The sequence below is a fragment of the Mustela lutreola genome, chromosome 4 (genome assembly GCF_030435805.1).
Source record: "Mustela lutreola isolate mMusLut2 chromosome 4, mMusLut2.pri, whole genome shotgun sequence".
Classification (NCBI taxonomy): Eukaryota; Metazoa; Chordata; class Mammalia; order Carnivora; family Mustelidae; genus Mustela; species Mustela lutreola.
The window spans coordinates 28,812,959-28,837,125 of NC_081293.1; the positions used below are offsets into that span (position 1 = coordinate 28,812,959).

The following is a 24,167-nucleotide window of genomic DNA, read 5'->3' on the forward strand; positions in this document are numbered from 1 at the left end:
GTGCTCACGTGAAAAAAGTGTTTTGTGTTGGGTTTGCGGAGAGCTGGGCTTCAGGAGTTGTCCGGATTTCTTCACCACGGTCGGTGTTCATGGGGCGCCTCATACAGGTGCGCACCGCGCACTCCGGGAGGCAAGACTGTTCCTTCTGTGATTCGTCTCCTCAGACGGAGGGGTGCTCCCACCACCAGACTCTGCTACTTGCCGTGTAACCTTAATCACTCAGAGCCTGTTTCACTTAATCACTCAGAGCCTGTTTCAGAATCTAAACTTTGCAGGGTGGTTTTGAGACAGAAACAAGCAAATGTGTACCTAGCACAGTACTCAGGCACAGAAAGCCCTCACCAAAACAACTGCTGCTGGGTAGCAAACTCAGGAGGCTCCTGGGAGGAATCAGTAGTTGTCCATAGGCCACCCATTGACCTTGACCTTGGTAGGGGTTTGAGAAACCCCTGATAAGTATCAAATTCCAGCCTGCCTTCCACAAAGATACTACTAGATGCCCAAACACACCTCACCTGCCTGGTTCTCACCTCCCACTGGTATTGGTTGGCTTAACATTGACCCATATGCCTGACCCACTCCCTGTGTCTTTTCCAGCCTTTGGCTGGAAATCAAAGGAGTTGTGGCACTTTGGTTCCTCTCCAGTGGGTCTGGGGAAGCGAGGCAGTGTGCCCAGCACATTGCTTCAGGGGCTGGCCCCCGAGACCTTGAACTTGGAAGGTGCCCAGTCCAGTTCCTTTCCCATCATGTGGATTCAACAAATGCCAGCCCTTCTCGTTACTTTTTGTCCTCATTCACACTCTGGCTGCTCATTTGAGTTTTTCTGTTTTAGTGCTGGCATTTGCTGCAGTAAAACGTTACCCATCTGGGGCCCAGAGTAGAACGCAAGGACTTTCCTGTAACTTGAGCCGCAGCTTCACACCTGTCCTTGAGAACTGCACCTCCTCAGCAGGTGGGCCGCAGCTGAGATATTATCCCTGTGCTCCACTGGACCTTCATCAAATGTGAAACCACATCAGAACTGAGCTCTTCCAAGGGCGAGAAAAACATTCCAGGAAAAGCATTTTCATTTTATTTAAAAATTTACAATTTATTAAGCCTTCATAAATGCTTTATTTTAAAATCCTCTTTTTTTTTTTTTTTTAAACTTTTTTTTAACCTGAAGAAAATCTTGAATGGAGCAGGGAATGGCGGGGAGGAGTGGTGACAGGCTCCTTTGGGAATTTGCAAAGGATGGATGTAATGCAGCAGCAGTGGCCTGAGCCCCGTGGCCTGAGGGGTCATGAAGATTAGCCAGTCAGGCCCTGTCCGGCCAGTGGCCAGCTGGGCCAGAAGACTGCATGATGACAGTTCTTGTTGGAAACTCACTGTTGGCCAGTTTGGGTCTCAGGTGCCCAGCATGGAGGGGCTGACGCTTGGCCTATTCCTATTAGGTAGGAGCAGGTGTTGGGGATGGGTGGCAGCTATGGGGTTCTCTAGGGGTCATGCACTGCTGAGCCTCAGGGAGAGTCGGGCACGGGGAGAGAAGTCAATCATCCATTGCAGGAAAGGGCATCTCCAGCTGGAAAGTCCTTCCACGTGCTGTGGCCCTCCCATCTGCAGCACCTGCTCTGGTTGGTGGGGAAGAGGGGACAAAATTACATGGGGGCATGGTGACGGTACCCTGGGGTGTGCCAAGGCTTTCCAAAGACCTTCACTTCTTGGCAGGTGCTAACTTTCCCCATTGGTTCGATAAACACTGGAGAAGACCGCTTGTCTCTCAAAGTCTGTCTCGGACTGGCCCCTATTCACTTCACTCTGCATTGCAGAAACTTCGGCCTGAAAGTTTCACTAGTTAAAATAGTGGTTTTTAACCCTTTGTGGGTCTCAGACCTTTGAGAATCTCCTGACAGCTTTAGCCCTCTGGACAAAACAGGTAAGAACACATACACTAAACTCTGACAGTTAAATTAGGGGTTTCACAGACCCTCTGAAGTCCAATAATGGACCCACCTGGGGTGACCCCCAAATTAAGAACCCCTGAGTTAAAGGTGCCTTTGGGTTAGCATTTTCTTTTGAGATGCAAATAACCCAGAGGAATTATCAGTCTCCCCCCACCCCCACCCTTGTGATTACTGATTGAATGGGTATGGGGGTGTGACATTAAAGGTTTTGGGGGAAGGCAAGGTAAGCCTGGTAAAGATTTGAGAATGGTTTGGAGATTGAGCAGGCAGAATGGGATCACTGGATCCCTGATAGAGGGAACTCAAGAGATGGGAGACAGGTGTCCCAAAGACAACCTTCACTTACTCCCACATAACTCCTGAAGGTTTGTCGGAGGTGTGGTTAGTGAGCTGAATTTTAGTATTGAAGTAGGTATGGCGTCATTCTGCCATCTGGTGGTCATACTTGGAATTGCATCTGCTCTGACATCCGGGTGAAAAAAGAGATCTACTAAGTTCTTAGAATAAAGTACCCTTAGCTGACCTGCTGGGGTGGAGGAGTAAGGGGTGGGGTGGAGTGGAGGGAGCGGATGAAACAGAAGAGCAATTCTCCAGTGTTCCCATGTAATGCACACTGAAGTCCCATGAGAGTTTGCATCCTTCTTGGCTGACCTGGGCACTCTTTGGTTTGTCATGGCTAAACTTGCTTCAACAGCTTAGAATTTTTGTACGTAAGTTTCTGTTTGTTTGTTTGCTTTGATTTCAACTTAAAACCTGAAGTTCCATCTCTGGCTCCCAGTCCGGTCTCTGTTCTCTGCTCCTCCTCTTCCAGAGCAGATTTATGACTGGATGGAGAACTGCTAATTGGGAGCCAAAAAGATAACGTCCCTGGGAAAAAACAGTGACTTGAGGTTCCATCTCGCGGTCTTTCCATTCCAGCCAAGACACACTTCCCTGGCTGCTAGAACCCTTATCTAACAGGAAACTGGTCACCGACAGTTTTCTGTTCTGTACCATCCCATGCCAACATAGCCGGGTCCCACTGCATTAAAGTCCTGGAGGAAATCTTGGGGCATCTCCTGCACTGACGTTCACACCTGCTTCTCCACTGTCTCTGTGCCCGTCCACCGGTGGCACCTTCTGAGCTGAGCGAAGCATGAAATATGGCATCAGGGGATCCCAAAGAACAAAAAAGGAGTCAGGGGTCCCAGAGTGGCATTGTCAGCTTGGGGTCATTTCTCCTCCAGTCCCAGACTGTACTGTGGAAAAGACCATTTCTAGCATGTTCCACCGGAGGCATCTCCATCCATCATGGCCACAGCAAGGTTCTGAGTCAAAGTGGAGGCAACAAGGGGGAATCTGCCAAGCTGACAGCGAGGGGTGAGGAGGTGGTAAGGAAAGCAGAATGCTCTGTCACCTGTGGGAGGCCTCGGGAGACGCAGAAGATGGGAGGGTGGGTTCTCCCTCAATGCTGAATCTCACATTCCCAGCAAACACTCGGCACCGTCATGTGATCAGAGGCATTAAATTGGAGTTCTCCTCAGAGGCTCTCTCTCCATCGGGTGACCTCTTCCGTTTTCGACCACCTGGAAAACAATTTGTAAGGGTCACCTTCTGGCCGGGAAGAGGCAGAAATGCAGACAAAGCCCTTGACAGTTTGGCAGGAAGTAATCTGCATGGAATCCCGGTGCAGATATCAGCATAGGTACATCTGGAAGAATTAAGGCAACACTTTTCTACCTAGATAACACCTCCAAAAAGCCAGGCTAGTATCAGTGGAGTGGAGATTCTCCCCCAGAGGTTTGAGTGAAGCCCACATAATGCCTCAGGATCATCTCTCCATCCCCTGAAGGCCTTGGCCCAACTCACAGTCAGACACCTGAGAGAGGATTGGTCTTCCAGCCTGTGATGTTCCAGGAGCCAGGGTTTTAGTGGGTGTAGCTGGGAGCCATGCCCACGCATCTACATTCTGTAGCTTGGAAACAACCCTCTTGCAATGGGGCAGGTGGGATAATCCCATAATTGTCCTCAAGGATGGAGGAGAAGTCCGTCCCCAGCTCTGTTGTTTTTAGGAAGGAGTATTTTTTACCTTGTTCTATCTGCTATCGACTTCCTTCCATGAAGGATATTGCTTTCCTTGCTACTAAGCCTCCTGGACACAAATTCTTTCTTTAAAGGATCAGACAGTAAATCTTAGAGGTTCTGCAGGCCACCTAGCCCCTGCTGCAACCGCTCAATGACGCCATTATGACCATAGATAACAAATGGGTCTAGCATCCAATAAGTCTTGATTTATAGGACTCTCTGATTCACAGGCAGGAGAGGGAGGTCAGGATTTGGCCATGACCATGGCTTGCAGACCCCAGTCCTAGATGACCACCAGCTAAATGGGACACATCCCCAAACTCTCAAGGGCACAGTACTGGTCCAAGCCCAGTTATGGATTTTCATGGGTGTACTCATCAGGTACATCTGCAAGGAGTCAACGGTTCCTCCTCCAGGAGTGATGTCCTAACATGCTTTTTCTAGTGACCAGGTGGTGGGAGTCCTTCATCCGGGCAAAGAGCTACTCACTCAAGGTTCTCAGCAGCTTCTTGCCCATGGTCTCCTCATAGTCACTACTGCAGGGGCTTGTCTCTGTGTCCAGGTTGATATTACAGCATTCACTGTCTGACGCTGAGAGAAAGGGGAGAAGAAAGAACTCAGGTCTTGCCAACACCCAGGGAGCTAGGAAGGGTGACTCTGGCGAATGCTTCTTAGCAGGTAGCAGTTCAAAACCAGAGGCAAGGCCGTGGTGGCTGTGACAGGGAGGGATGCCCAGGGAGCCGTGGGCTTTTGTCAGCCAGCAAGGGGTACTTCAGGGCCACAAAAGGAACAAAGATTTCAGGAGTGAGAATCCAACTATCCAAACGTTCTTTGGCAGGAGAGGGGAGACGAGGACAAGATGTTCTCTGTTCAGTATCTTTGCCAGACCCAAAGCATATTTGAGGACTCTGGAGGTGGGGTATCACCTTCTAATACTTGCTCAGACCCGGGAGATCATGGGACTCAATAATAATTAAACACATGTCTCTAACACCTCCCACCGAACCCAGTGGGGGTTCAGGGGCACAGAATCTCAAAGCTAGGAAGAGGCCCAGGCCCTTAATGCCCATGAGGTAAGGACCTGACCTGGGAGGCAGAGTGGGGTGGTGGACACTTCTGGGGGTGCTTGCTTCAATGCAGTGTTATAGACCAGACAAGTCCCTTCTCTAGGCCTCAGGGTCCTCACACGAGGTCCCTGTATCACACAAGGCGATGGACTAGATGAACTCCAAAGACTATCTTCTCCATTCTTTTGTCTTTGATACAATTTCTTGCTACATGCTTTAGCCACTAAGTTCAGTGTGCAAGGGAGAAAAAGAACATCCGTTCTGTATTCAGGTCTTGGAATGGTGACTCTGTATGTCCCAGATACTCTGAATTAGCCACAAGTTCAAATATATTGGCTTACTGACCACAAAAATGAAGAGCACTTGTTGGATCATTGCCCTGGACTTGAGGGGTCTCAGACTATGGACTGGAGCAGGTCTAGGAGGCCAGGTGGGGTAACTGCTGCCCTGCGAGGACGGGTTGGGGGGAGCACAGGCGGGCTGCAGGCTTGGAGAAGTAGATCTCGGCAAGGCAGGTACAAGAGGGTGTCAGGACTGGTGGGTCGCTGGGAGCTCGAAGCAACACCACCGCCAAGATGGAAGTGTTCAAAGTCTCAGAGGGAGGGGATAGGATCTCAGCGCTCAGGACAAGTCCTACAGATCACCTCCGGCCCAAAGCAAGGGAAGAGCCCTGTCAGTAGGAGGAACAGCTGACTTCAGTCTCCTCATGTGTAAGGCAGGTCTAATGAGAACTTCCTACTATGCCCAGAGCCTGGTACCAAGCACTGTGAGATGCCCCTGTGTTTGCTATCTCATTTATGCCCAAAGCTACTTGATGATCTGGCCACCGTGATTTATATCTCTTAACATAAGGAAGAAACTTACCTATTAAGATCAGATCTTCCTGGGAGAATGGAGGGAGGGGCCTGAGCAGGGGCTGGAGCTCGGGGCGTGTGTGTGTGTGTGTGTGTGTGTGTTTCCCTTCCTCCGCTCCCTGTGAGAGGAGGTGGGAAATATCACATGGGGGCTGGTGTCCCTCGCCCGGCTCTCCCCGGGGCCATCCCAGAACCCGACAGTGAGGACCCTGATTTCCCTCCCTGACCTGCTGTTGTAGGAATGGCTGCAGAAGACAGTGAGAGCTGCTGAGTGCTCTGCTCCTCGAGATCTGTCATTTCCTCTTGGGTGAAGGCCATCTCCTCCATCCTCAGGTACACAACCTCGCTGGGGCTTCTCAGCCCATCTGAGCGGCTGCCTGGGGAGGACAGTAAGTGTGTGACCAGCCTGCTTCGGAGAAGATCCGAGACTCCAGCTGGCCTCGGATGGCAGCTCTGGGCAGGGGTGAGGGAGGAAGGGGGGTTGCTGCGCTCAGCTTGGGCCAGCCCACCCACCCGACTTACACGGTAGGCTGTTCCTGTTGCTCAGGAGGGTGATGGCAGGGTCATCCTTGGGGGTCTGGGGCGTACCCCGGGTCGTAGGGGCTTTGGTGGAGTCTCCGTCAGTGAAGGCCTCCATGTCAGGGGACTGGGGTGAGCTGTCCATGTGGCAGGCAGTGAGTGCATTCTGGTACTGCTGCCGTGTGATCTGGAGGAAAGAAGCAGAGTGGGAGGAAGCTCAAGAGGACGGGGCAGAGTCCTCTCTGGATGCGGTCAGCTTCTCCCAGCTCGGAAGCAGCTCTGCTAGGGTGCGTTGGAACCCCTGGCCGCTGTGGTCTAGTATCCATGAACTGGGTCCCTTCTCAAGCCATACCAGCCTAGAAGTTGAGGGACAATGTGTCCCCGCTCTCTTTTTTATTGGCTCTGGGCTCCTCAGTGCACCTGGAAGAACTAAACCTTCTCCTGAGACTCGGGAGAGGATGGAGGGTACCCTCAATTTAGCAGGGGAGCTACCCACAGACAAGTTTTAAATGCATGCAATTGCCAAGGGCCCCCATCCTGAGAATCAGTTAGGGACTATGGGAAGGACATTCTGTTGCTCTGGGTCCTCCCATCAGGAAGCTGGAGGCTGAGGCCCCAGAGCACACGGGCATTTCTGATTTGGACTTGGGCCATGGCTGGATGTGGGCTCCTGCTCCTGTGTGGGAAAAGTGCACAGCAGAGGTCTCTCAGTTGCCTCCTCAGATCACAGGAATCTTACTCGTGATGTTCCTGATGTATCGAGCCTCACCTACAAGTAGAAGCATCTAGACAGTCAGGCTTAGCCAGAGCAGAAGGGAGCTTCCAGAACTCCAGGCAGGAAAAGTATGGATCAAATGTCTTTTCTGGAATACGGAAAGGTTTATCGGTCATTCCTGTTCTCTGGGTGTATGTCTGCCTGATATCCTGGTTTCTGGTTAAAAAAGGGGGGGGGGCTGCTTTCTGCACCACCCAATATGGAAACGTGATGCCATTATTCAGTGAAAGGTCCCGGGTGAAAAGTGAAAATGGCCCATAGCGGTACATCCTTCCCATGTACCACAGCCCCTTCAGTGTTTTCCTTCTGTCTTCGCTGCATTTAGCTAGACAACTGGCAAAACTACAAACTGTTCATAGTCCTCCTCTTTCCTTTAGGGGGCAGGATTGGGATTACATGTGGGAACAGGAAGGGTGTGCAGCTGGAAACAGGGGAGGGAATGGTTAAGATTTCCACTTGGAACAGAGGTTGCTAGAAGCTGGCTTGGTATCTGGCAAGAGCTCTTCCGACATCGGCCCCTCGCCAACTGCTTACTCCTCAGCACCTGCTCCCAGGTCCCCGTTTCCCCACTGGCTGGAATGCGCCCTATGTCTGGCCATCCTGGGGTCTGTGGGTGATGGTAGAACCCAAGGCCAAGAGTCAAGCCTAGACCGCTCTGTCCTCACATGCTCTGGGTTGACTCTTCCTCACCTGGGGCTCATCTCACTTCTGCCTTCCTCACACACCGGCTTTCCTCGTTTCTTTGCTGCACGGGCGGGTGCTCTGATCATTTTTACTGAATAGGTGAGTTAATTTGTCCTGCTTTATTATCCTCTGATGTTCTTCCTACACTTTCTAGATCTTATGGTCTTCCAGTTCCTCCAGGATGTTTTAAAATTTAGTGCCCATCCCAAATGTTTGACAACCATTTTCACCGAAATACCTCCACAACCGTTTAGGCAATGAGCGTTTCCTCTTCATAAAGAGAAATGTTCTATTTTCCCTCAAGTTGGGAACGCACTACTCTGTTGGACATTATCCATCTTTCCTTCTCTAACAGACTTCGGGATATCTTGCATGCAGATCAAGCAAATTCCAAGCACAACTAATCAAACTGCAAAACACCTATTAAGAAAGTGTCTTTCTGCGATTCTTATAGGACACACACATGCAGAGATCTAAGCTTCTAGCCATACTATTGTCCATTAGAGGGGACAGAGTTCTCTTGATGGTTTAAAACCATGACTCTCAAACTTCAGCATCAAGATCACCTGGAGGGCTTGTTAAGGCAAGATTGCTGGGCCCCACTGCTCATGTTTCTAATGCACTTGGTCTGGGGCGGTGCCCCGGGTGGGCACTTCGAACAAGTTCCCAGGTGATGCTGACGCGGCTGCTTTAGAGACCACACTCTGAGAACCAATGACTTAAGACCTGGTTAAAATCAGACACAGTCCTTCTCAGGTTTTTGCTTTTCTCCATTTAAAGGAGTCAAATGGATAAAGTGGCAAAGCGTTAACGGGCATTGATATTTTTCAGGTCAAAAGGATATGTTCTGTGTATTAAGGCATGTAACAACTGGGGTCTCCATTTAGCATCTAAAGTCTTCAGTAGATTCAATGGGATTGCCGACTTTTGCAGGCCCCTCTGTTGGGAAGTGAGAAGAGAAGTCAGGCTCTGAAATTTCCCCAGGAGATGTCAACTCTGAGCCTACCCTCAGTCTTAAACCTTATCTTGAGTCAATCATACAGACCATCAGGCATGTGTTAGAGATTTCACCACCAACGGCCTGTCATGCAGCCCATGCTGATGGTTCAGGGACTTGCAGTGCTGCAGAGAAAGGATCAAAGCGACATGCTAATTATTCATACCTCCTGGGACAGTGCTTCTCAACCTTGGCAGCACATTAGAACCACTTGTGAAGCTTTAAAATATCCTGAAACTCTGGCAACACCCTTAAGCAATTATATCCAAATCTCTGAGAGTGGGACGCAGACATCAGGAGCACTTCAAGCTCCCCAGGTGATCCCAGTGCGCACCATGGGTGAGAATCACAGCTCTGGACTCTTGGAAATGCCCCCTGTAATCAATTATTATCTTGGCTCCCCTTGATAATTGCCTTCACTGATGTTCAACTTTCCTACTGGACCCCCAGCTTGCACAGAGGCCTGAAATAAGAAACCTCCATATGAAGAACAGAAACTCTGGCAAAACTACAGATGAAGCCAATATGTATTACTTTCTGATGCCTTCCATAGTTGTATAGAAATCTGTCGGATAAGCCCTTCAAGAATTACTGCCAGGAAAAAGCTCCTTTCTATTAAAAAAAAAAAAAAAACACAAAACAACCCTCCTTTCTATAGATAAATGATGTACTTCCTTACATCACACGAGAATCCAAATATTCCACTAGGTTTGCCCTCTTTGCTTTTATGACAAGGAAGCTCACAGATAAACTTATTTACTGAGAGTAACAAATTCAGACCTGCTAGCTTTTTCATCAAATTGCTTTGTAATTTTTTCTCATTTTCTTATTTAAAGCATCACTAGGTTAATTTTTTTGGGGGGGGAATCATATACATTGCTGGAAGTTCTATAAATATCCTACAGAATAGGACTGATACTAGGTGTTCAGATGTTGGTGGAAAGCCTAGCGCTATGTTACCCATAAGAGCTTACTTTTGCAGGGAGAGGTCGGGATATGAGGACGGAACCTTCCATCCATAGAGTGTATTATGGCCTACAGAGCACTGGGATTTGTGTTATCTCCTTTGCTGTTATAGTGTGTGAGAGTGCTTGTGATCCTGAGTGTGCAGATCAGAAAATGAGGTCCCGAAATGTCGAGGGATTGTCTAAAGTTGGACAGTTAGCAAGCTTTCAGAATCCCAGCCAGTGCACTGTCTCCTAGGCTGTGCACTGTGCTGGTCACTCTTTGGAGCCAAGGAGATGGAAGGGGAAGTGAGACGGGGGAATTCCAGAGGGGGAAACCCCGGAATCTCATAATGGTACCCCTGCAACCTAGATACCGGGATTTAAAGGACTTTGTTCTTGCTCCCCAGGGACAACCATCTCAGCCTGGGCTCTGGACACTGTGTGGCTGTCCCTGGCTGCAGGAGGCTTCTTTCACAGTCCTTTCGGGCAGGTGTTCCAGTAACTGCTTTGTAGGCTTGGGGTCTACAGGCATCTGATGACTGAAAGAAAGATGGGTTGCCATCAAACCCAATTCTCTAACATGCCCAGAGCCTTCCCCTAGGTGAAACTTTCTTTGGGATCTTGTAGCTTCTCCTGTCTTAAAGGACAGAACATTTTCCTAAATGAACCCTGCTAAGCTCAACAAAAGACTTGATGTTACTCTTTTTGGGTCAACAGTCCGTTTAGATTTGTCTTCTAGTTTCGTCCCAGGTTCGCCACTTTCAAGCTGGGCAACCTTGGCCAAATCATTAACCTCTCTGAGCCCAGAACAGAGGCCCAGAGATTATGAGATAACATCAGTGAACCTGTCATCCAGCTGTTAGAAATGACTGTTTTCAACACGTCCACATACATCTCTCACAGGTTAACTTTATCATGGGCATACACCTCAAAGAAAGGGGTCAAACCTACCCTCTCATTATGTCTAAATATTGGACGGCACATCATGAAGTAGGTGAGGGCCAGGGCCATGATCCCTCTGCCCCTGGAGAAGGAGTGAGTGGAGGGGCTGCCAAAGCAGGACAAGATCTTAGGAAAGTAAATCCTTAACTAAGAAAATAAAGCAAAAGACGAAGTAGAGGAAGGAAGGAGATTCCAAGTGGGAACAATGAAAAGAGGAAGAGAGAGAGAGGAGAGACAGTGAGTGAGGAAAAATAGGAGGGAGGGAAAAAGAAGGGGGTGTGCTCTGGTTTGACTGAGATGGATTTGGGGGTTCAGGGCTCCGATCAGCTGCTGCATTTGCTGTGGTCCCCAAGCCAGAAGCCTCTTGGGAGTGTTGCAAAGTGCTGTATTTTGTTTATTTTTGGAAAGGTTCTGTCCAGGCTGCATGTGCAGTGAGCCATACCCTTCTCTCTTGTTCTTTGGGAAAAGGGATGTCATCCTCCGGTCAGCTGGAATCGAGGATCCAGGAACTCTAACCCTCTTTAAGCATTGTTCTGGAGTAAGACAAGGAGCTGGGCATAAAGTATTGTTTCTGCATCCCTTTCTTACAAGGTACTGAGTTCCCTGACATGGAGGTATTCACACAGACATTAGATAACCACTAGTTGATGGTGTTAGGGGAAGATTCAGACGACCCCAGCTAGGACCCAGTATCAGTGGGCAGAAGCATGGCTCTGGGGGTGAGGGTGGGGGTGGGCGGTTGCCCAGTTCAGGGGCAGGGGCAGAGATTGGGAGAGGACCCACACTGTCAGTGGATGGTTGTGTTAAAGGAAAGGCACCATACCACGGGTTACCTTCTCTCTCTGTCTCACAACTGTGTTTTCACAATGCTTCCTCTTTTTAAAGTAAAAAAAAAAAAAAAATCACAAGCTACTGCCCTGTCAACATGTCACCTTCAAAGAAATTGTTGACAAGGCACCACTCTAGAAAATGCATTCAGGAAACAACCTCTCTCCAGCTGCATTTCTAGATTCAAGCATTCTCCCGCCCAACCCCTTCAGTTCTTCTTCTTCTTCTTTTTTTTAAGTTTTAGTTTTGCTTCAAGCATGACTTTTTGTCACTTTGGTTCTCCTGTTCAACCATCTGAGAATGTCTTCCTCTCTGGCACGGTACCGTCCAACAGAAATAGAACGGGAGTCATACGGGTAGTTGAAAATTTTTCTTGTAGTCACATTAAAAGTAATAAAAACTAATAGGTGAAATTAACGTTAATAATGTTGCATTTAACCCAACATATTAAAAAAAATTCACTTCAACATGGAATCAACATAAAATTATGAATGGGGAACCACACATTCTTTTTTGTGTGTAAAGTCCTTGGAATCCAGCAGTATTTTATACTTACGGCTCATGGTTTGGACGAGCCACGTTTCATGTGCTCGGCAGCTGCCTGTGGCTGCTGGCTCCCAGGCGGGACAGCAAAGGTCCAGCAGATCAACCTGAACCTCTCTGCCCAGTTTTGAGAACATGGACTTGCGTGGCCAGTGGTGCTCCCATGGCCTGCACACAACCACGGGACTAGCTCAGCTGCTTCTTCACTGTCCCTTGAATGCACCTGCCTACTTGCCTTCCACATGCCTGTTCATCAGTGTCCCTCCTCCTATTCCTTCCTCACCCTTAAACGCCTGGTACATTCTCCAGCAACATGGTGCTTAAAAGTATGAGCCATACGAATTCATAATCACCTGGGTCACTACAGCTTAACCTACATTTCTTCTCCGTAGCTAGATTTTAATCTCCTCATAAAGCAGAGGATAGGTTTATATTTCCTTAGAGTAGCCTGTAGTGTCTAGAACCATTAATAATGCTAATAAACACGTACCGACTCGTTCACTGAGGAAATCAAACCACTGCTCAAAAGGCAGTGTGTTTTTATTCTCTCTTTATCACTGTAGCTACAAGCATTTCTGAGCAATTGCTTGAGTTCAAATAGTCTTCTCTTACATGTGGCCAGTTAAGAACTCATGCAGCCACTAAATTACAAAGGAAATGGAGATCTGTTTATCTTGGGAATAACCAGAAGCAAGTGTGCCCTTCTGGACACTTTGACTTTGCAGCCAACGTGTTCAGAAGTTAATCTTCAACCAGGGTGCTGTCTCTCCTATGATTTTATGACGTTCATTCTCCAAAATACCATCCTGCAATTTAGGGATTCTGCCACCAGATGGTGATGGGGCATCTTGGTCACGGTCACACAATCAAGACCGTAAGACAGCTGCCAAATAGTCTAATAATGATATTTACAAAACACAATTTTTAAAAATTCATAAGGATGCTTTGGTGCCTCCATTCATAATTCATTAACTATGATTAATCACGGCTTCAATAGCTCTCCCAGATAATCATGAGACACCCCTTTCTATCTAAGTTGGTAATAAACTGGAAGTCAAATTTTTCCTGGACTTGATAATTGTTCTGGAACTTCAGTCTGTTGGACATGAAAAACCCTTGCAAAATCTTCCTGCAGCCCCTCATAGGGGCTTGGGCTGTGAGACCACCCCCCTCGCACAGTTCTTTATGCTGTGGTTACTTGTTTATCCTCTCTGCTCCCCCTCCCCCCAGCATGGAGGCTCTAGAAAGGCAAGAACTTACGGTCTTGTTCACCACAGTCTCCTGTCAATGCCGAGACAAGCACAGGGCAGGCCTGCGGTCAGTACTGTTGAGCACTTACTCACACTGTGACTTTCAAGTTCTTTCCCCACAAACCAAGTGACAAGGACTACAAACCAATGAGAGCTGACCTAGTAAAGCTTCTCCACTCCCATTTTTTCCTACCTCCACTGCTGAGGAAGGCCTGCAATGAGAGGGCCTCCGGGGAACCACAGGCTTCAGTTTTCTTTACCTTCCTTGTCATACAGGATTTGTTAAGTGTCTCCAGTCATTATAGACCCATGGGTATTGCTGGGTTAGTTCCCAAAGTCACTTCTCCTTGGGGCTCCTTCCGCTCTGATTTCCCACAACTCTCCCTAAAGCCTAGGGATTTGAGGGCTTGGACTCTGGAGACAGAGACCCAACTCTGAAGCTTGGCTGTGCCACTCACCAGCCCTGGGGCCTCAGACTCCTCAAGCTCCAATGTCTTCATCTCTAAAATGGGAATTACAGTAGGACCTACCTCACAGGGCGGTGGTAACACTAAGTGGATCAATCAGACAAAGGAACCACAGATCACATGCACAGAGTACCCCACAAACAGTTATCTCACCCTGCCCTCCAGGCTCAGATCCAGCCTCTGTTAACTTTCCATCCTTAGTTTTAGCTCAGGGTGTCTGCAAGGTTCTGGAACACAGAAAACCAGCCAGCGTACACTGCTATCAAATGATCGAGCTTGTGTTCTGAACAGAAGGAGAGGACCTCCTCCTACCTTTGTGAATGATACATCTCTCGTAATCCAGCCTGCAATTTACCAAGTGAACTCATTGGGTGTTTTGTTGGACTTGGAGAAATGGGGCTCACTCCTGATCTCCCCCGCCCAAGCATGTAATGGTTTGCAGAATGCTAGCAAACAAAACAAATCAAACAAAACCTATCAAAGCAAGCAAAGGAAGAAACTCTAGAACGTTTCTGTGCAATCCCAATCCCAATGAGAAGTATAAAGAAAGAGCTCCCTTCCTCTTTAACTACAAGGTGTAAGCATCGCTGCTTCTCTCTCCGACCTGTGCCAAGTGATGCTCTACCAGCCCCGTGACGGCTAAGGGGAGGACAGTTACACAAACTGTTAGTGGTTAACCCACATGCCAAATTGCACTGGAGCAGTAAGATGTAGAAATACACCATTGTACGTCAAACCATAGCACAGTTTCTTCTAGACACTTGGTTTATTAATCACCTGCAAATTTATCTTGAAAGAAACAAAGCAATCTGGTGCCAATGGCAGGGGATCCAAAGGAAACAGTTCCGCTGGCAACTTGTCTCAGGCAAGCTAACGCCTTCTTGTTCTGTGCCTCAGTTTCCCCACCCATGAAATGGGGATCAGGATATCATAAACAAATGACAAATAATGAACAGTCATGAAGCTAACTGAAAACAGGGCCCTTATAAAGCCCGGGAACCACGAGCAGCCAGCGTTCTCGGGGAGCAGGGGGCACGGGGAGGCGCATCCCAGCCCGCTGGCTGGCTGGCTGGCTGGCACGGGGACGGTCCCCCGGGGGAGTTACCTTCACAAACTGCACGTCGCTCAGGATGTGCACTGAGTAGTCAGGAGTGTACAGGTTGTTGTTGCTGCCGCACAGCTGGGTGTTGCTGCCCCCAAAGTCACTGCGCTCGCGGTTTGGAGACTCGGAGCGGTTCAAGCCGCTGCAGCGAGAAGGGGACCGGTTTACTGCAGATGGTGGGGGAGAGGCCAGGGGACAAAAGGCAAGGACAGGTGGGCAGGGAGGAAAGAGAGGGGGATGGAAAGACAGAGACGAGGGGAGAAAGAGAGAGAGAGAGGTGTTTACTGAGGGCCGGAGGGACTTCTGGGCAACGCTAACCCCAGGTGCTAGACCCAGGCCCGCACCCTTCACAGCGGAGACTCAGGGCTCGGCTCTGCTCAGGCCCCTCCAGCTCCCCATACCCTGCACCTGGGAGGAGCTGGGCAGAGGTGGTCCGCAGCCTCTCTCAGCTCAGGTCTTTGGACTAATGTCAGAGATGAGGACCATGCTGTGGGTGTGGGTATAGCTCCTCCTGAGCGAGAGACCCTCTGCCAGGATCTCAACTCTGCTCACAAGCCTCATTGTTCAGAAAGGCGAACGCCTTAGGTCTGAAGGCACAGACGACTGATCCTTGTGGTGGTGAGCAAGTTAGCAGGGATCACTCAGGTCTGCCCTAACACTGGCAGGACCCTGGACAAGCAGAGGCCCACAAACTATATGGGTACCGATTTGAGTCACATGAAGAAACTGTTAAAATTCGCTCCATCCTTGTCCTTGACAATTATGCTGGCATAACTTGGAAGGCAAGGTCCAACTCCTTAGGATTTCTGTTAAAGTGGAAAACATGATACAGGGCTGTATGGGGACAAACAGCCCCTGACCTAGGGGCTTCCCAGTCCCCTTCCCCCGGGGTGGCTTAGAGAAGGAATTCCGGGGTTCCTCCATCTGAATTGTGGTTCAAGAGGCAGAACACAGGCTCTGGCCCCGTGAGTTCCTCACCCCACAGAAAGGGGTAGGACTGAGGAGGGCCAAAGTGAGGTCCTCTAAAGTGTGGGTCTAAGGCAGGACTCCATCTAGGCTTACACGAGAGCAGGGGATACTGGAATAATCCACAGGCATCCTAAATGTTCCGAGTCAGGGTTGGTTGGTTTGTTTTCCCATTTTCAAGAACCTTCTAGGGAAACTTCAATTTAAGACCACGGCCCTTGGTTTCTAAAAGGATTATGTGAACTACCCTCCCTGGATCAATGGAAGAGAGGTTCTTCAGGTGACCCGAGCCTGATCTCAAGCACAGAATCAACCTGAGGGAGAGTGCCATGCCATGTTTCCTTCCCCAGAGGGGGAGGGGCGTGCTGCGAGCTTCTCGGAACACAGACTGAGTTCAGGGGCTCCAGTGCGGAGTCTGGCTCCTCAGAAATTCCGCTCCTGTGCTTTCAGGGGAGAACCCGGGGAATTCAATCCTCTCTCAGGAGATAACGGTGCCATCAGTCAAGATAATTGATTAGCATCTATTTGGAGCGAGTCCTTGAGGGTTGATGGTGTGTTTAGCTGCAAGCTGTTACCGTTGTCTGGCAAACCACACAGTGGAAAGGGTAAAATAACAATAGGCAGCATCATTTTTCTCTTTAGAACCATAACAATCGCTACCTTGATAGGATTATAGAATTAAGGATTCTAATTCCAGTGTCCTCGTCTCCCAAAGTGCCCCTCACGTATACTCCATTACTTCTGCCGGAAACCTGGGGGGTGCCCCCAGACCCTTGCTGCTCCCCCAGCCCCATACCAGGCCTTTTCACCTCCACTGTGGACATAAGCCTGTTGGTCTCTATCTCTGTCCCCCCCAAGTCCCAATTCCCTGGACCCCTAAACTCCAGGGAAGTTTTGGGGACTTTTTGTCCCCAAAAGTCCCTCATGACCTGACTCCTGCTTTCCTGTCTGGTCTCATCTTGAGGACTCTCTTTCCCTCCCCTGCTTGCTCTGCTGCCCTCAATCATGCAAGTGTTCCCCCACTTCTTCAGAAGATGCCATTTCTCCTGCCCACCTCCCTCTACCTCCCCAGCTAAGACCTTGGTCATCAGGTCTCAGCCGAAGCTGATAGCTACCCTCTCTGAAGACTTTGGCTGTCCTAAGATTTCCCTGTTTTCTTCTATCACTGTCCCTTGTTCATTCCTTCAATGTACTTTTCACAAGTTTTAATTCATTATGTGTTTGGACTTGTGACATCTACTCAATTCAATGCTAAATTCCACGAGGACAGAGGTCTTGTGTTTTCTGGTCATTGTGGTCCACTCAGTATCTAGCACTATGCCTGGCCTAGAGTAGGTGCTCAATAAAAATGTAGAGAATGAATGAATCAAAACCTAAGCATCCCTTAAAGAGTTTTAATGTAGAACCTAAATTTTGTTTAAAAAAAGATTTCAGAGCTCTCAAAGCATCCTGGATGGGAAAGCCTTGCCTTTGCAACTTAAAATCATCCTGGGGAAGCTGACTTCTCCAAGAAACTAAGGGCAGAGAGAAGGACACTCCAACATTGTGGCTGGACAGAGTCAGAGAGTGTGCAGTGAGACTCAAGGGCACCAAGAGGCCTCGGGCTTTGGTACAGTAACTTGAGGAGAAGCCACAGGGAAAACCAGGACTTTGTTTACCTAAAGCACGTGAAACTGGGGATCCTGGCCTCAGGTCTCTAGGGCCCTACTTCTCCACTGGGAGATGGAGGGCCAGACCCTCTTCCACAGTGACCAAGGACTGAAGCCAGTGACGGTGCCATGGAGAACAGAGTGAAGCACCCAGGCGACTGTAAATGGCAGCAGTACTGGGCAGAAGAACATGCGTTTCACTTCTGGTTCTGGTCCCTTGAAAACAAGCTGGTGCATTCTTGGCTTGGCTAGACCCTTTGTGGTCTTCTGAGGTGGTGGCTGCCAAGTAAATCGATGGCACTTCCTCAGGGTAACTGCTGTGGAAAAGAGGGGCAGGCAGTTCTGCTGGAGGGTGACTTCTTTGTCATGTGAGTGGAATCTGGAACACCATACCCTGACCTGGTGGGTCTTGTCCTCAGCGCAGTTTGGAACCATCGAAGGGAGTATAAGTAGGGCCTGGGAAATAACCATCTCTCCCCGACAACCCTCCAGGGTTTTGCCTGGTGGGACACGTGCTACATATACCCCATGTGTCCTGTTCCACCTTGTCATCCCTTATATCACAATCCCAGGCATATGCCAGGAGGATGGCAGGGAGACAAGGCTCTCTTGTGTACTAGACCACTTTCAGCCATAGAAGGCTCTGCCTGAATCACTTCCACACTCTGCTGGAAATAGAGGCCACAAACGCCTCCCCGTCCCACCCAGAGCTCTGGTCCTCACCAGCATGCCACTCTGCTGCCATTCCCAAGACCACACGTCAAATGCAAGTGACATCACTGTCGTGCTAGGAGGAGAAGTATTGTGTTCTGTTTTTTCAAGTAAGAACAAAGCTATTGAAGGTTTATTCAGAATCCCAAAGGATTCCCAATACGAAAAGATACAACTGTCTTATAAAGGTCGGGCCTATAAAAGCAATTTTTCAAAGGGAAAAAAAAAAAAAAAAAAGCCTCACTTCACAACAAAGGAAGTCCCAGCTCATGTGAGTGTTGTGCAACATCAATGTTTTCATGTCCCGGAGCCTGACATTCCTCAATAGGTAGGATGCTGATGACTCGGCATTTTGGTAATTGTGCACATACACTCAAAGGTTTTTGAGCAAGGGAAATGGAAATGCTTTTAATAAAAAAAGAGAAGAAATCAGTAACAGACGAGTGTCCCAGCAGCATGGCAAACGAATTCAAGTTGTATAATTCCCCTTGGCATTTCCTAAGAGCAGAGGCCCAGGCCGGGGGGGAGTGAAGTGAAGAGGAAAATGTGAAACTACAGTCAAAGAGGTCTAAGAGGGGACAGATCCAACAGTGATCAAACTGACCACAGAATTCCCCACCAGGAGGTAGGCCACGCCGCGGACATACCCCTTTGTCCCCTCTTCCTTACATCGCACCGTCAAGCTAGCCCTGGAGACTGGGTGGTGGGAAGCCGGGTTTTCTTCTCTAGACTCTGAGGTGCAGTGGAGAAGTGTGATAGACCCCTTTCCTTCAGCCTCTGCGTAGTCAGGCTGCAAGGGATATCTATCCTAGACAGCAAGTTGGAGATACTGAGGTTGGGCAGAGAAGATCCTGGGGTACAATTGGGTGTGGGGCGGGAGAGGGGGTGGAAGAGGATTTGACACTCTAACTGGGCCTGAATGGAATCTCCTGTGCACTGATAGGCATGAGGCTCCCTGAACCTACACACAGCTCTGTGATGCTTGCCTCACTCATGACACCTGTACCTAGAGCAGAACCCATGATACAGGAGAATGCCCCACTTCCTGTTTCAGTCTGGGGATTTGAAGGGAAAGTAGGGTTCAGCGGCTGCCTGCTTCTATCTTTTGGAGCATCAGTGAGGGACAAGAGGGAACAGCCCTCTCTCGTCATAGTCACTGTGTCATGGGCCACCTGTGTTCTCCAAACTGGATGGGGGACCTTAATTACATAGGCCTATAAGAGTACAAACTAGGATTATTAAAATTCATCATTCTGGGGTAATATTCAACATCAGACAACCAAATGCCAAAAGCTCTCTGTCAAAGCTACAATGTGAACTCTGCAAATCAGCCCAAGTTAGGAGCCCAGATGAACTCGCTCACATTACACGGAGCTTTAATGGTTCCCAAATGTTTACGACACACAAGCCAACCCAAAGGAGTATTGCCACTTACCACATTTCACAAAGTAAAAGGATTATTTTTAGAGACTCCCTCTATATTCTGGGAGGAAACGGTCCCCATTGATCTCAAAGCACATTACAGATGTCATTTGAACACTGAAAAAGAATCACTGCTCCTGACCTCTTTCCTGCCTCTGTGCTTTTGTGGATTTGGAAGGACTGTCATGGGGAACTTGAAATCATCTCCACTGGGAAAAAAAAGGAATGAGTCTGGGGAGAGGGGATGATAACTGCAGTGGAGCTGTGAACTCTCAGTGGGTTGATCAGAAGTCTACTTTTTAAATGAAAGCACCTGCAAAGCTGGCTAATTACATCATACCCTGGAAGTAATGCAGTGCACAAAGCCACTCCTCTCTCCTTATTTCAAACTAAAGCTCAAATAGAAGGAAACTGCCTACGTATGGATAATGGTGGCAATCTTTGGTTCAGGGACTGCTGGCCTCAATCCACAGAGAGCACCATAATTCATTATCCTGACTGCTTTCAAAATGCTAGTAAGTCACAGTCCTCTAGGGGGCACAAAATGCCCATGTTCAGAGGGGTAGCCAAGTCGAGGACAATAGAAGCAGGACCTAAGAAACTCAGATTCCATAAATCACCCATCAAGACAAGGGCACTCCTTAATCCACATCACCTATTTTACCCATCTCCCCATCCCTTCCCCTCTGGGAACCATCAGTTTGAGTCTGTTTCTTGGTTTGTCTCTCTTTCTTTTTTGTCTTTGCTCATTTGTTCTGTTTCTAAAATGCCCCAGGTCACTATATTGTACACCTGAAACTAAAAGAACACTGTATGTTAACTATACTGGAATTTAAAACAACAAAAGAATTTTGCAATGTATACAATATATATTTATCAAATTATCACATACATCTTAAATTTACAGTGTTATATGTCAATTATGTCTCTACAAAACTGGAAACTTTGTTTTGAGTATAGTTGACACACAGTGTTACATTGGTTTCAGTTGTACCATTTAGTGATTTGACAAGCTACCCTCTATCCTATTACATCGCTATCAGTGTCACTGACTATTCCTTTTGCGTTGCTTTTTATTCCTGTGACTTATTCATTTCAAGTGAAAACTTTTTGTTAAAAATAAAAAAAGAATTGGAGAAATTAGAAAAAAAAAATGTAACAGTAAGAAAGAGAGAGATTTGGATTCCAGTCTTCATCCTTCACCTTCTCACGACACAGGTGATACTGCTGGATGGCTCAATGTTTTCAGAGGCTGTTTCCCTACTTATTGTTTTGCAATGTTAATTCCTTCCCATCTCCTGAGGTTGTTGTGGGGATCAAATAAAATGACTGGGTTCTTTTTAAACGTAAAGGCCCTATTAATTTCCAGGATTTCTCTCTCCTCTGTGTAAGATGGGGGCAAGATGTAATCTAAGCAAATAATTGTATTTGGATCATAAATCAAGTATGGGGCCAGACAAAAGGAGACCGAGTGAAAGGAGGTGGGGAGGAGAGAGTCAAAGGAGAAGACAGGCATCCCCGTCCTTTCTTTTTTTTTTTTTAAATCCAAATTGGCAATGAAGAAGTCAAACTCTCTCTCTTCACAGATGACATGATTCTTTATATGGAAAACCCAAAAGACTTCTCCCCCAAACTACTAGAACTCATACAGCAGTTGGCAGTGGCAGCATACAAAGTCAATGTACAGAAATCAGTGGCTTTCTTATACACTAACAATGAAAATATAGAAAGGGAAATTAGAGAATCGATTCCATTTACTATAGCACCAAGAATCATAAGATACCAGGTGCCTGGGGGGCTCAGTGGGTTAAGCCGCTGCCTTTGGCTCGGGTCGTGGTCTCAGGGTCCTGGGATCAAGTCCCGCATCGGGCTCTCTGCTCAGCGGGGAGCCTGCTTCCCTCTCTCTCTCTCTCTGCCTGCCTCTCTGTCTACTTGTGATCTCTCTCTGTAAAATAAATAAATAAAATCTTCAAAAACAAAAAATCCTTTAAAAAAAAAAAAAAGAATCATAAGATACCTGGGAATAAACCTAACCAAAGAGGTAAAGGATCTGTACTTGAGGAACTACAGAACACTCATGAAAGAAATTGAAGAAGACACAAAAAGATGGAAGACCATTCCATGCTCTTGGATCAGAAGAATAAACATTGTTAAAATGTCTATACTGCCTAGAGCAATCTATGCTTTTAATGCCATTCCAATCAAGATTTCACCAGTATTTTTCAAAGAGCTGGAGCAAATAATCCTAAAATTTGTATGGAATCAGAAGAGACCCCGAATTGCTAAGGAAATGTTGACAAACAAAAATAAAACTGGCGGCATCATGTTACCTGATTTCAAGCTTTACAACAAAGCTATGATCACCAAGACAGCATGGTACTAGCATAAAAACAGACACATAGACCAGTGGAACAGAGTAGAGAGCCCAGATATGGACCCTCAACTCTATGGTCAAATAATCTTTGACAAAGCAGAAAAAAATATACAGTGGAAAAAAGACAGTCTCTTCAATAAATGGTGCTGGGAAAATTGGACAGTTATATGCAGAAGAATGAAACTCGACCATTCTCTTACACCGTACACAAAGATAAACTCGAAATGGATAAAAGACCTCAACGTGAGACAGGAATCCATCAGAATCCTAGAGGAGAACATAGGCAGTAACCTCTTCGATATCAGCCACAGCAACTTCTTTCAAGATATGTCTCCAAAGGCAAAGGAAACAAAAGCGAAAATGAACTTTTGGGACTTCATCAAGATCAAAAGCTCCTGCCCTTTCTTTTTTCCTGCTTTGTTCGTCACTGCTCCACTCTGCAAAGATAAAACAAGGGTGGGAAGAAGTTGGCCTGCTCTCTCAGCTTTGTGGCTCACTTATTTCTTGTTGGGTTGAAGACCCAGGCAATGGAAAATGAGGGGAAGGTGGAAAGAGTTCTCTGGAGCAGCTGCCACCCACCAGGCTTGGATCAGAAGTTACAGCACCTCCTGGTGGGGATGGGGCTGGGGGTGTCACACTGCAGGAACAAATCACCTTCATCTTGGTCTGATGCTGGCTTACCATCAAGTTTTTCATAATAAATATCAATGAACTAGAATTAATCTTCCCTAAACTAGAGTTACAAAATTACAGAGAACTGGCTTGTCTGGTTAACTGAGGGTAATTTAAACGGTAATGACATCCCTGCTTTGATCCTTCTGACTGAGTATCTTTTAAAAATGTAAGCCTTGCCTTTCGGCTGAAGCTTCATAGCTACTTTTCCTTCATGAAGATTCCCTGCATGTGAAGGATCTTGAAGGTCCATGATGTGGTTACTTCTCATTTTGCTGACAGGCAGGAGTAGACCAGTTAGCTGGTAGAAGTTACCAGCCTGGCACCCCGCATGGACCGTGCTGGTCAGTAGTCATCATGAAGGCATGAGCTCTCACAACTCAAGAAAGATTTTATTTCTTGGTGGAAAATCATTAAATGAGAGAGAAAACCTTGATGATATTTGAGAAAGTGATTAACTTGTCTTGTACAGATAAACATGGGAACCAGATGGTTTTTGATGGGAAAAATGTGATTTGGAAGAAACAGGAGTCAACATAAATTCTTCTGAAGCTGCAAACTTGGGGGTTTGAGGTCTCAGGACACAGCCTTTTTGAAAGTTGAGGGTCTAGTGTACAGATAGCAAAACAACTGAATTCTTGCTGGCTGAGGTTATGATGGGGTCTCAGAATCCTATTGTGGCACTGGGATAGGGAGACAGATGTGGGGTGGGGGTACAGGGAACTGGACATGTTTTTACATTCTAACTTCAGGGAGGTTTAAGACAGAGATTCTTGGTTTGCTCATTACTTGTTTCATGAGCCTGAGAGAGCATCCTCTAGACACGGAAACAATACAAACACTTCATCAATTATTTAGACTGATTACATTCTCCTCAACCCTTGGGTTACTCTGTAGTTCTATGAGGAGCTGCCTGACCCAGTTAAAAAGAAACCCAGCAACTTTTATACAATTAACAACAGAGGTTAAACCTAATGAAAAGTTGTTTTGAAATTCTTACACATATTCTTTGTATGAGTAAGGCCAGAGAGAATATGGTCACCAGAGAGCAACATTACAGGGGAAGATGAGACTGGGTTAGTTAGTGGTCAGCTAAAGGCAGAGGCCACAGAGAATGAATGGTGGAGGGAAAATAGGTAGCAGTAAGGGGTGGTACTCTGTTGGTTCTTTCTAGTCCTGCACTCCTCATCCCTCCATTCTGCAGCGAGACAAATGATGAGGAAGAATTCACACCAGCCCTCACTCTATCATCTCTCCCCGTACCTACACAGAGACTTCCCAGGAGCTAAATTCACAAGTGACACCACTGACTCAGCAACGCCTGGGCCGTGTGTGCCAGGGAGTGTTATCTGTGCGATGGGCTATGCCTTAGTCCTGGCAGTGCCTGTGGG

At 47.6% G+C, this 24,167-nt stretch overlaps 1 protein-coding gene across 2 annotated transcripts in view; it reads right to left on the minus strand.

Annotated features, from left to right (window-relative positions):
* Positions 1–1,063: 1,063 nt before the first annotated feature.
* CNNM1 (cyclin and CBS domain divalent metal cation transport mediator 1) overlaps positions 1,064–24,167 on the minus strand; it is a 60,509-nt gene continuing 37,405 nt past the window's right edge. For both annotated transcript variants that reach the window (XM_059169236.1, XM_059169237.1), the window contains 5 exons: positions 14,986–15,149; positions 6,451–6,634; positions 6,156–6,305; positions 4,497–4,598; positions 1,064–3,508 (listed from right to left, as the gene is read on the minus strand). In XM_059169236.1, the coding sequence (XP_059025219.1) occupies positions 3,429–3,508; positions 4,497–4,598; positions 6,156–6,305; positions 6,451–6,634; positions 14,986–15,149 (680 nt within the window). In that variant the 3' untranslated portion in view covers positions 1,064–3,428. The remainder of the gene's footprint in view (positions 3,509–4,496; positions 4,599–6,155; positions 6,306–6,450; positions 6,635–14,985; positions 15,150–24,167) is intronic.